At 50.1% G+C, this 12359-nt stretch overlaps 1 protein-coding gene across 4 annotated transcripts in view; it reads right to left on the bottom strand.

Annotated features, from left to right (window-relative positions):
* Nucleotides 1-12359, bottom strand: part of PRKDC (protein kinase, DNA-activated, catalytic subunit) — a 164354-nt gene that overhangs the window by 62523 nt on the left and 89472 nt on the right. For all 4 annotated transcript variants that reach the window (XM_060116122.1, XM_060116123.1, XM_060116121.1 and 1 more), the window contains exons 46-56: nucleotides 11895-12043; nucleotides 10233-10367; nucleotides 9882-10001; nucleotides 7878-8021; nucleotides 6448-6599; nucleotides 5804-5935; nucleotides 4740-4851; nucleotides 2840-2964; nucleotides 2586-2735; nucleotides 1570-1743; nucleotides 970-1068 (exon numbers count right to left, since the gene is read on the bottom strand). In XM_060116122.1, the coding sequence (XP_059972105.1) occupies nucleotides 970-1068; nucleotides 1570-1743; nucleotides 2586-2735; nucleotides 2840-2964; nucleotides 4740-4851; nucleotides 5804-5935; nucleotides 6448-6599; nucleotides 7878-8021; nucleotides 9882-10001; nucleotides 10233-10367; nucleotides 11895-12043 (1492 nt within the window). The remainder of the gene's footprint in view (nucleotides 1-969; nucleotides 1069-1569; nucleotides 1744-2585; nucleotides 2736-2839; nucleotides 2965-4739; nucleotides 4852-5803; nucleotides 5936-6447; nucleotides 6600-7877; nucleotides 8022-9881; nucleotides 10002-10232; nucleotides 10368-11894; nucleotides 12044-12359) is intronic.

Below are 12359 nucleotides of genomic sequence, written 5' to 3' on the forward strand. Positions count from 1 at the left end.
ACGTGTGCCCGGCAGGGAAGGCATCTCCTCCCCCGCCCAGAGCTCAACGCAGGGCAACCATACGCAAAACTGTGTCAACAGAGTAAGCTGACTTACAAACAATGTATGTGCTGAAGGGGAGAAATCTTCCAAAATGTTAGCATTATTTAGCCAAGAGGTGAGAAACTAGGTGATGTTATTCTCATCTCTCTTACCTGGGAAGTTCTCAAAGATGAGAATACAACATTAGATATTGTGAAACGGAGAAAACACTGAAAGAGATTACATACATAGTCCTTCACTGCCTGGCTAATAAGACAGTTCACTCCAAAAGTTAGTGCCATAGAATATTCAAAACATAATATGAATATAAAATATTCAAACCATTCTGGTTAAAAACCAGATTAGGCTTTATAATTTGTGAAGGTTTAAGAAATCCAAATAAAATTTTTAGAAGCTTAATGAATTAAAAATTCCAGCACAGTTAAAAGCTAGTTGATACACAGAATCATACGAAAAGGTCTACACTGCTCCTTATGCAATGTAATGTAATTAGCCCTCAGGGAGAACAACTGTCCTTCTCTCTCCACGTGTGATTACACTGTAGCATCCTCCAATTTCTAAGGTTTCAAACATGTCATCCCATACTGATACGTATAGTGAGATCTCACTCTGGGTTAAACGGGAAACAATAACCCACTTTTTATTCCAGATTTCTCATCTTGAAATGCTGTACGTCACAGCACAGCAGAGAGAGTGTGAACCCATGCCACTTTTTCAAGGCTTTTATGTTAAAGTAACGTGTCAGGATTTTTAGGTCTTAATGTGATTTGAAATACATTTTTATTACACATTATGGAAGCAAGAGGCAGAGAAAACGCTGATACTGCAAATGTGCTTCCAACACCTCTGAAAGACCCCACACTGGCCAAGAAAGAGACCCCCTGAGTGTGCCCGCCCAGCCCAGCTGTTGCAGGAGGGGGCACATACTGAAGGCCAGGATTCTCGTCGGTCAATCCTTGGATCAACACGTCTTTCGCCAACTTGAATACTTCCTGGGAGTCATCATCTGCCTGACTCTCTGGATCCCTGAGAAAAGTACAAAATGACAAATCCATTAATGCTCCTTCTGTTGCTTTTGTTCAACCCCAAGAGCACTGTCCAGAAGTGAAGTAACAAAACCTGCCTCTTCCCGCGAACTTCCACCCACCCTCCGGCGCCTGCACCCTGACGTGGGCCCTTGGTGCGGCTGGGGGAACAGGGCCGCAGAGGCCCCACGAGGAGTGGCGTGGTCACAGCCCCGAAGGAGGAAACATCCTAGCAGCCCCTTTCCTTAATCTTGTCAGACTGTAAAGGGATAACTATGGAAACAAGTTACACTTTCAGCTCAACCCATAATACCACGCTCTGAATATTTCCCACAGGTAACACAAAATCAATTAAGGATATATTTCAATACGCTAAACTTGTTTCACTTATTAATGACATCTTTTTAAATGCTTTATCATTCATCTTAATCGTTCCAGACTGCTGAAGGCCCCCAGACGGTCCCCCGAAGACAGCGCCGTCGACTGTCAGAGCGGAGCTCACCGGTAGTTGTCGTAAACCCACATGAGGATGCTGTACATCTGCTCCCGGCACAGAGCGGAGGGGTGCGACAGGAACTCCGCCACGGGGCTCAGGAGTCCCCGGAGCTCCACGGGCTTCAATCTTGCCATCAGCTTGTAAATTATGTCCAAACACACTTTCTGTCTCTCGTCGTCTCTACAGTAAGAGGATTTTTTAAAAACAGACAAATTCGACAGTTGTTATTACTAGACTTTCAGATATGACAGGTAACTTTTTCTTTTTTGTGCTGTTATTTCAAAATATGATATTATAGGTAATACTACACTTACATAAAAATTACATTCTTGAAAATAATTATCGCAAGCTAGATTATTAAAAGTAAATTAACAACGTGGTATCTTGCCTGGATCCTAGAATAGAAAAAGGACATCAGTGAGGAAACTGCTGAATCCAAATAAAGTCCAGTCTTGTTAACAGAAACGTACTAATGTTAACTTCTTGGTTTTGACAAATTCACCGTGATTATGTAAGACGGGGAACCTGGGTGAAAGGTGTGTGGGAATCCTACGTACTATCTTTTACCTTTCCTGTAAAAATAAAATTATTCCAAAATAAAAAGTTCATTTTTAAAAACCCGGCAATGTCAAACAAAATAAGCTTAACAGAAAGGATGTTACGACTTTAAAAAATGACTTCAAGTGCTAGTCAGGCACTGGCATGTCAAGCAGGGGGTTAAGTGCAGCCTGGGTCCTGACAGGGGGCACACCTGCTTCCTCGTGTGTCTTCCTCCTTAAATAAGCGCCAGCTGAATGCTCTATACACAGCAGATACTTAGTAAGCACTGAATGGAGAAAATCAGGACACAAGGACACAGTTCGTCACTATGTAAAAACGTGCACACAGGCAAGACGAGAAAAGACGGAGACGCAGAGGGAACACACACTCACTTCGCGACACCCTACAAGTGCCGTGAGTGGAGGGCAACAGCTGAGCAAAGGGACGTTTTCCGAGCCAGCTGCACCCGAGGACGCGCTCACCTGTGCCTCATGAGCTGCGCAAAACCCCTGCTCTCTAACTGCAGGTACAGGTCCGCCGTCTCGTCTGCACGACACAGCACCACCTCCAGGCAGAGCGTCTTCATCACGCCGTGGGCCCGTGGCAGCAGGAGAAGCACGGAGCTCATGAACCTGGGCAGCGGGCAAGGCCGGTGAGCAGAGGTGGCGCTGACCCCCACCACCGCCCCCCGTTCCCCCCGCCAAGGCAGGAGCGGGGAGGCGGCGCTGACCCCCACCTGTCGGCAAGAGGAGGGAAGTTCCGGGCGGCCCTGTTCAAGCACACGACAAATTTGTCCTCTGCCGTGTGCTGATGCTGCTTCAACTGCTTTACCACCAGTTCACACACAGACTCCTCCAGCGTCTGAAAGGTTAAGCTTTGTCTCAGGTACACACCAGGTGGGAACCTCGGTTAAGTACAGCGTCACAAAGTGGAGGCCCCGGGGGGCTCTGAGCACTGGGCACCTCCAGAGGCTCGGGGGCTGTGGCCACACGCCAGGCATCAGAACCATCAAGATTATACTTCCTTCTGACACCAGAACGCCGCCAGTAAGTCATTTGAGAAGCTGAATGAAAACCAGTGACTCAGCGGTGCTTAGTGTTCACGCCTCTGGTCAAACCAGCGCCCTGCCCATCTCCCTGCGCCTGCCTTCCCCCGCCACAGGTCCCCGGCTCCCCCAGAGCCTGTGCCCACCAGGGAGCAAGTGCCCAGCCACAGAACACGGGACCCTGACGGCACGGAACAACGAGGGAGCACAAGGGGTGCTTGGGACCGGAGCCCACGGTCCAGGGGCCAGGCTGGTCAGTGGTCAGAACACGAGTGACCCCTACTTCTGTGTTCCATTCTGCGTTCCAAACTTCTACACTAAATCAATGCCATTTTATATTCAGAAAAGAACTATGTAAAACAAGAGGGTTTATCATTCCCATTAAGTTGAAATTTTAGTCATGAGACATTAAGCCTGGGCTCTGCCCTAACGTGCTCCACCCATGGTGAAAATTAGGCATATTATGTAAATTGAAACCCACCATTAAAGGACATTAGAATCCTATCGTTACAAGATTGTGAATTTGAATACGTTTTTATTTTACAAAAATAGCTAGTAGTCCCGAAAATAAATTATAAGTGAAGTTTGCTTTTCTTGGGGGGGGGGGCATTCTATTTCCTTTTAGCTTAATTTAATTTTACTAAATGTTCTAAATCCAAATAAATGCCTTACTGGTGAAATGGCCAGGGGTCCAATATACTGTGGGCGGCCTTGGTGCCCTCAGGACCCCCTGGCTTCTCCCAAGCCGCTCCTCGCCCTGGCTCCTTGCAGGAGGGGAGGGGACTGGAGACAGGAATCTGGGGATCACGAGCACAGGCAGTTCTCAAGCCGTGAGGCCGGGCGAGAAGACACGGCAGCGAAGGAGAGGGCAGAGAGAGTCCTGCAAGCAGTGACAAAGGGCCGAGGACTGGTCCAGCGTGCCATACTGGGCAGGCTGCAACCCGGCGTCTTGTCACCGTGGGGGGCCAGCTCTGCAGGCCCCAGCACACTAAGCCACGGGGGACAGCCACAAGGCAGTAAGTTACAGCCTGCCATTCCCATACACAGCCCACACAGTTCTACGCACGTCTTAATGATAACTTATGGAGAATGTGTGCCGTGCTTAGAGACGCCACCAGGCCCTTCTCACAGCCGTGCAGAGTGGGCAGGGCAGAGATGGAGAGCCCTTCCCTGAGAAGCCCTCTCCTACCCAACAGCTACATTACGTCCAAAAGTACAAAGGGAGGGCTCTACCCGTTTACTTCGCCCGAACCACAGCAAGGCTCTACCAGGGCAGCTTCTCCAAAAGGGACTCCTGAGGCCAAGTTCAGAGGAGTGAAGGCTGCTTACATACTCATATCCTGATTTTTACAATAGAAAGAAAGTTACCACCTTTACATGCTTTGCCAAGTTTCCAAGAGTCCGAAATAAAAAAAAAAAATCACGTCTTTTTAAAAAACTGAGCACTGTATATAGTAGGAAAGAGAGTAAAATAGTAATAAATCCAGAATGCCCACTTTGGTTTCCTAGTGTAGAGGCTACAAGTATCAAGGGCCATGTCAAGTCAAAACTAAAAAAGAAGTATTTATGTAAAAGTGCACAGCACACTCACCTTTTCTCTCCCGGTAAGGTATCGAAGAATAAGTCCCAGAACTTCTGCTGCTGCCGCATACACCTCTTTATATTTGACAAAGGACATGTTATTGACCAAAGGTTGGAAGTATCTACGACAAATGTAGAAAATAAATAAGCATAAAACCACCCATCCCGTTTTCTGACAGAAGCGTCGACTTTACTCCCCATGCCCAGACATGAATGGCACCTGGACAGGGCCCAGACCACCTGTGCAGCTCCAGGTGCAGACACGCAAAAGCTCTGACATGGCCGTGGAGGCTTGGCCTGCAGGGCCTGCAGTGAAATCAGCTGCGACCTGAGATCTGACCCCGTTAGAGGCGTCTATACCACAGGAGAAGGACATGCAGAGACTCGGGGGCGGGGGGATGCTCCCCAGACTCATGACAGCAGGACGTGAACTCAGAGAAGTCTCTTGTCCAAAAGTTAACCACTTCCCGTTGACCCTGTGTTGGGCCGCACGTCCATCCGCGACACCAGGCGACCGGCGCCCCCAGTGCCGCCGAGGATGACCCTGGAGGACCAACGGGATAGCAAGAACTTCCAAAGAGACGGGAAACGTTGGCAGACATGAACTCGACCAAGCAGCCGGCTCTGCACGGACCCCAGCTCCTCTCTGTGAAGTTAGGACTGTCCTGCTAAAGCCCCTCCACGTGGCCCCCCCGGGTGATGAGGAGCCGGAGGCTGCAGCTGTCGCAGAGACACAGCAAAGGGCAGCAGGGCCCAGCCACCTGCTTCGTGGTCATGACCCTGACGTGAATGCTCTCCAGAGCTCATGCTGCTTTCAGGAATGAAGGGTGAAAACGTCACTTTAGAAAATAACAAAAAGAGTTAACACTTTGTCTGCCAAAACTACGTGAAAAAATGACACTAATTTTTAAAAACTCACTTCCCTCATTCACTCCACTAATGTATTTCTTTGAAATATTTTTAACATGGGTCCTAGTCCTTAAATTTATCAACATTAAACAATATTCCAGTCTCCAGTCCGATTCAGGTACACTCTAACCAAAAAAAGAAACAAACCGAAAACATCATACTTACTTTATACTTTCTATGCCACATTTTGGGTCGTATGGAGGCAAGTCATTGGCCATTACAATGCCTAATAATTGAATTCCTATGGAATTGTCTTTAGAATTAGGATCTTTACTGGAAAACTTTTCAAACATTAATCTGAAACGTGAGCATAAAGGAACAGTATAACTTGTCATACATAAGAAGCCGGAAGACAAACATAAAACTTTCTATGGCTGATTTTCAGGGTAAGAAATACTTCTCCTTTTCCCGCCCTCTTTGTTCACACCCAGGTTACTCTGCCTTTGTAACACAGGCACTGCTACGTTTCTTACAATCTAATTACTGGTCCTAATCCCCCCTCGGTTGACAGTAAAACCTTCCGGCAGTTTTAGTTTGCCCCAGGTTGTGCCCGGCAGGAATCACCCCTGGGGGGCAGTGAAGGGCGGGGCAAACCCCACACCTGCAGACGACGGCCGCCCAGAGGTGCTTCTGCTAAGGAACGCGGAGCCTGCATTATTAGTGGCAATGTTCCACCTTACCTGGAGATTCCACTTCGGATCACATTCCTCCTTCTACCCGTTCAAGTAATTTTCACTGTAATCAACGCGCACAACATGCTAGGTGTAAAAGATCTTTAAACGATATTGCAAAATCTAGTAAATTTATACCTGTAAGGGATGGATAAACAATCCTTCCAGCACTCAACAAGCGTCTTTATAATTTCAAGGTTATGTCGAAACACAGCTCTTTTTTGATGAAAAACGTGTTTCATTAGAAAATGAAGCAATCGATTTGCTAACACTTCATCTTTGGGGACCCCCTAAAAAGGTATAGAAATTCTATGTAAATACGTAGCACTGCATTCTGGGAAAGCATTTTTTGACCCGAAAGTCCATTTATAAAAGAAAGCTGGCATTCAATGAGGAGTCTGCTTCCTGGTTAAAAGCCACCTGTGCGATTGTAACACGAAGGCTTTACCTAGCGGGCCTCCACCCAACAGGCGGAGAGGCCGCCAGGGCCCTGCAGCACCCCTGCCCCCGCCAGACACTCGTACCCTCCTCAGGGCCTCTGCTGGGACCTCCCTACGGGGAGGGAGGGGACCCTGAAGATGTCCGCCCCCCACTACATTCCTCCCAACCCCAGGGTCCCACCAAACTGCTGGAGCCTTTCCGCTGGGGCTCCCTCTACCGTGAGATGACACCCACATCTGTGCTGGCCCCCTGACCCTTGACTGGGGAGGCTGTTCCATGGGGTACACGGAATGGGTGTCGGAAGACGTGCTTCCTCTGGTTTCAGCCTCTTGCTCAGACTACGGCAACGCGTGGTGAAAGGTTCACTGTGACTTTCACCTTGGCTGTTGCTCTAATCAGTTATCCTGACACCTGGCAGCTCACTCTCCTAGCCCAGATGAACGCCTGACATCTGAATCAACCTCTTCCAATGGCTCCTCAGTTAGACTTGGTTTGCTGTGAAATGAGACGGGCACATCCCGACACAAACACATGGGACAGCTCCGTGGACACATATGATGTTGAACAAGGGCCATCCCAGGACATCTTTCCACGAGAACTCTGGACACTATTAGTGCTGACGTCTTTAAGCCAGCGGGCAGAGCTCCAGCACACAGACCCACGCTGCGTCAGGACTGGCCGGTGCCCTTCTCCAGGGGCACTTCCTTAGCAATCTCAACTGTCACAGGCCACTGTCACACTCTGGGCGTAGGGAGGCTGGCAAGACGAATGCCAGAGGCTCACGACCTCAGTCAGAGGAGACGTTTTCAGAACCTCACGCTCAGGGTCTACAGACGTTTATTTTACACGTACTTTTAATAAACCAATGATCAGTTTCCAAGTTCCTAGCAAGTTAAAGCAATAAGCAAAACAGCACAAACACCTGATAGCTTAAAACTAAAAGCAAGGCTGGGGGAATTAACGAAAGCAGACCAAACAAGACACAACTGAGGGAGTAAAACGAGACCGCCTGGAACAGCAGCAGCACAGACAGGCATGATCCTGGCTGGAAACACCGAGGACGGACAGGAGCCTGGATCACACCCAGCTCTGCTCAGGGAGAGGACACCAGACGCATCTGCTCTCACCACAGGAGTTGCTACTCCCGTCCACGAAAGAACCGTGGCCACGATCTCAACCACCAGGTAGTGGATCCCGCCCCCAACGTTGTTTTCAGAGACCACCAGCTGCAGCAGGGGGCCGATCCAGTGCTTCGCGTGAGGCCGGAAGACCTAGGCGAGAGTTCAAAGGTCACATGTCACGGGAATGCCCTGAGTAACCAAGATGTGAGTTCAGGAACATCATTCTATGTTACGACTCGACCTAAATTCAAAACAGGTGTAAATGCCAACAAGCATGCTGCTTTATTCTATGAGATTCTCAGCTGAAGTCTATCCTCATGGGTCCTGAAACCACAGCTCAAAGGAAACGGATTCTTACTGATCTGCTCTTTGCTTAAAACCCTTCTACTATACCTACGCTCGGAGAAATAAAAACGAAGGCATTCTACACCAACCTCTCCCCATCTAAGCAACATGCAGCCCTGGCGGATCCTACTTTTACCAGCTGCAAATGCACAGGGGAAATTAGAAAGGAGAATAAAAATTAGGTGCATGAGGCCAATTTGTTTTTTCCTTTCTTCCCACGCTGTGGAAGTCATTCTACTACAGACTACACATGCCCAAGATCTCTGAAATCCAAAGCATCTCCATACACTAAATTCCATTTAACCTATTTCAGAAACTGCAGACTGAAGTGTAACTCAGACTATCAACCTTCTTCCCCTCTGCCACCGTCTTTCTCCAAATGTTTTCTCATCTCTCTCACAGCTTAAATCTGTGTGGTTGCACATCGTTTCTGATCATGGACTCCATAGGTTAAAAAAGAGTTTACACTCTCCACGTATGTCTACTGGTTTATTTATAAATTTTAAATATAAACTTCTTTCCTATATTATTAAACTGTAAGAAAAGGATAAATTTAAGGCTCAAGTTTTAAAAGCAGCTGTAAACACAAGTTCTCATCTTTCGTTCCACAGGACAATGGGCCCCCGCCGTTCCCGAGCTCTGGGAGTGTGCGATGCTGCAGGGCCACCTGCAGTGATTCCAGAGGCACCTCAAGCCACACGTGTGAGCGCAGCTCAGCAGCCCGCTTATCGAACCAAACACCAGACACCAGCTCCCTTCTGCCAGCCATCAAGTCAGCACCTACAGCAACACCAGCTGGAAATCATGTGTGAACCCCAAGTATTGTGGGCTGAACTGTGAGCCCCAAAAGGATGCTGAGGTCCTCCTAACTCCCCGTATCTGTAAATGTGACCTTATTCAGAAACGGGGTCTTGGAAGATCGTCGAGTTAAAAAGAAAGTCATTAGGGTGGGCCTTAACCCTAAGTAACAGTGTCCTTACGAAAAGGGAAACTTTTACACATGAGACAGGTGTGTACACCGAGAGAGAAGACCATCCACAGGCCAAGAAATGCCCGCGGCCCACAGCAGCTGGGAGAGGCCCAGTCACAGCTTCAGCAGGAACCACCCAGCCGACACCCTGGCCTCGGGCTTCTGGCTCCAGCGCATCGTGGTTTCTGTTGCCTGAGCCCCAGCAGCTAGAAATCAAGTGTGACCCCGAGGAAGGGGCCCTGCTGCAGCCCCAGGCCAGGCCTCTTCTCCGCTTGGGGGCCTTGAGGGGCCTGCCGTCTGCTGCCCGGGAGGGCCCTCCTCCCAGCCCCCTTCAGCAGCTCCCTCGGCCTTTGCCCAGCCCCCTCTCCAACGGATTAACACAGCAACGATGTGAGTCACCAGGAATCCTTCCCCACTTGCTTTGCTGCTGTGAACCAGGAAGGCTGCAGCCATGAGAAAACTGCCAGCACGTACACTTCCTAACACAGGTCACTTCTAACTCGAAAGAAGTTAATTTACGTGTTTTACAAGAAAATGATAGAAGCATGACGCTGCGCAAATAACACAAGTTGGCAAAGTGATTCAGAGAATAACACCATGCTCTGACCCTTTACATCTTTCTTCACTGTGGGTTTTTTTTTTAAGTAGATGCATGTAATTGCAAAGAATTTTTAAAGAAATCATAAATTACTTACTTCCTCTGTATTAATAACAAGCTTGGCTAAGAAGAGACGGATATTTAATGATACTGATGGATTTCCTAGTTTGTCGTGAAGAAATTTCATCCACGGAGGAAGATTTCTTGGCACTGAACCCTGAAATAATACACTCAGAATTACTTCAGTGAGGAAGTGGAACAAAGCAGCTTCGTGTTCTGACACTATGAGACGACAGTGACAGGGCAGGGGACGAGTGACAAGACACCACGCGTGTCTGAGGCGGAACCCGCTTTAGGCTCCCATGTGAACCGCTCGCTCTCAGCGTGACAGGGCGAGCGGCGGTGAGCACGACCGGGAAGGTCAGCGCGCCTGGGGACCCCCAGGCACCTCTGCTGGCTGAGCGGGCTGCAGGCTCTGCATGTGCCGGACCAGGGCCGCTACAGGGGCCATGCACTCGTGCCGATTGAGCTCGTCCAGCTCCAGCTCCAGCACGTCGCCTGGGACCTCGGGGTCTGGACGCTCCTGGGGAGGGAGAGGCTGGTGAGGTGGCGGCCCGCAGCGCGCTGCCCCGAGGAGGGCACTCACGCGCAGGGGACCTCATGTCTCCTCGTGTCCTCGGGAAGTACCCCCTCCCCCCGGCCGCACGGCTCTCCTCCAGGACCGCACTCAGGTCAGGGCGTCACTGCAGACACCGGTGCTTCGGACCACGTTCAGCCGTGTGCGTCCCGGCGGGCCCAGACCCTCTACATCTTGAGAGCCGCAGCCTGCGTCATTCATCGTTGCCACTTTATGTAGAAAGCAGAGCTACTGAGGTAGAATTATAGAATAAATTTTTACCGATTTTTCTCAGTACTCTGAAAAACTTTGTGAACTCCTTAATTTGCCTTAAAATTTCAATCAATAATAGAACAAAACTTTTAAAACATTCTTGATCCTTTTTAAGAAAAAAGGGCAGGAATAATCATTTTATAAGTGTGATGCTGAACTGAGGTTTTACATACACGTATGGTGTATTTCACACACACACCACTGATCTAGGTGGCTCCTAGCACAGATCGCTTCCAGGAAAGAACGGCTTAAGAAACACTGAGAGCACAGTTTTGGATAAAGGTCAGCCTGGGCTACTAAATGCTTGTGGAGAGTGAGCAGAAAAAGGAATAAAAAAGGCCCTAGTGAAGTCCGTCATTCTGTCTGCCCTGGTGGCAGTAACTACTCCAGAATATCTCCTCCCAAGACGGACAGCCCTGGACACGTACTCCTCTCACAACCTCCGTGCCCGTGGTGTTTGGCCCCAGGCGATGGGTAACGTCTACAAACTGGGGCAGGAGAGAGAGGCGGGGTGTCACGGGTTAGTGACACCAGGCTCACTCAGCACCGCACAGTAACCGACACACAACCAGGGTCACGGGAGATGAGAGACAGGCGCACCCAGCAAGCCCCCCGGAGAGGCGGGAAGGGAGCGCGTGGCCACGGGCGGCCGTACCTGGGCCCACTCAGCACGTGGGCGGCCAGAGCCACCGCCGCGCCAGGGGCCGCTCACGGGGCGGGCCGCCTGCAGAGCTGGGATGGGACGGGGCGGGGGGAGGGAGAGGGTTCTCTCTGAAAGAATGACCAGCGTGAGGTCAGCCCAAGCTAGAAACGGAGTACTGTGCCGGGAAAGCGGCTCCATGAGCTGTGGACGACCCCGTGAGCTGCTGGACCCCAGAAGAGAGACTGAGCTCAACCTCTCAAAGCAGCCGTCAGACCCAGTGCACCCCCTGCCCGTCACTGGAGCCCGCCCTTCAGGGAGGAGGCTCTGCTCAGGCCGGGGACGCTGCCAGCAAACACCCCTCCGGGAGGGGCAGCGGGGGACAACAGTCAGCCAGCGCGGTCAGCTCTCTCGGGAGGGCCTCACGCGGCTCTGATGCAAACAATGACCTGACTGCGGGAGGAGCCCGGCTAACGTGAACCCGCCCTGCGTGCTGGCGGGGTCAGATGCTGCACCCCAGGACGAGAGGCTGGGGCCCCGCCGCCCCCCCTCCCTCCCAGACAACAACATTCGGTAATCACCCGTCTCCAGAAACGGCGGGCGGTAGACTGAGGGTCTTGGGAGCCATACGAGTAGCTCTGAACTCCAGTGCAAAAGTCGAACTGACTCATTTCCTCACTCAGGCTACTGTCTGCCAGATACGACAAGGAAGACATATAACACGGGCCGCCTGAAGTGAAAAGAGAAGGAACTACATTTACTCAAACTAGTAAGAAATGGGTTTCTCTACGCTCAAGTGATACCTGGATACCTGCATCGAAGGCGTTCATCAAACCTGTGGCTTTCACTCACCACCTGGATCCACAAGCAAAAAGGGCCTGGGGGGACCTCCTTGCACTCTGTCCCCACTGAGCAGTGACTCTCTGTCGCAAACAAAGGCATGAAGTCGAACTAGATCCAATTTTTGGATGTGATGCTAACAGAACTTCTTGCACTGAAAATTCTGATGATATATACTCTGCCCATAAAGCCTAACATAAATGCTG

This window comes from Mesoplodon densirostris, chromosome 13 (assembly GCF_025265405.1).
Source record: "Mesoplodon densirostris isolate mMesDen1 chromosome 13, mMesDen1 primary haplotype, whole genome shotgun sequence".
NCBI lineage: Eukaryota > Metazoa > Chordata > Mammalia > Artiodactyla > Ziphiidae > Mesoplodon > Mesoplodon densirostris.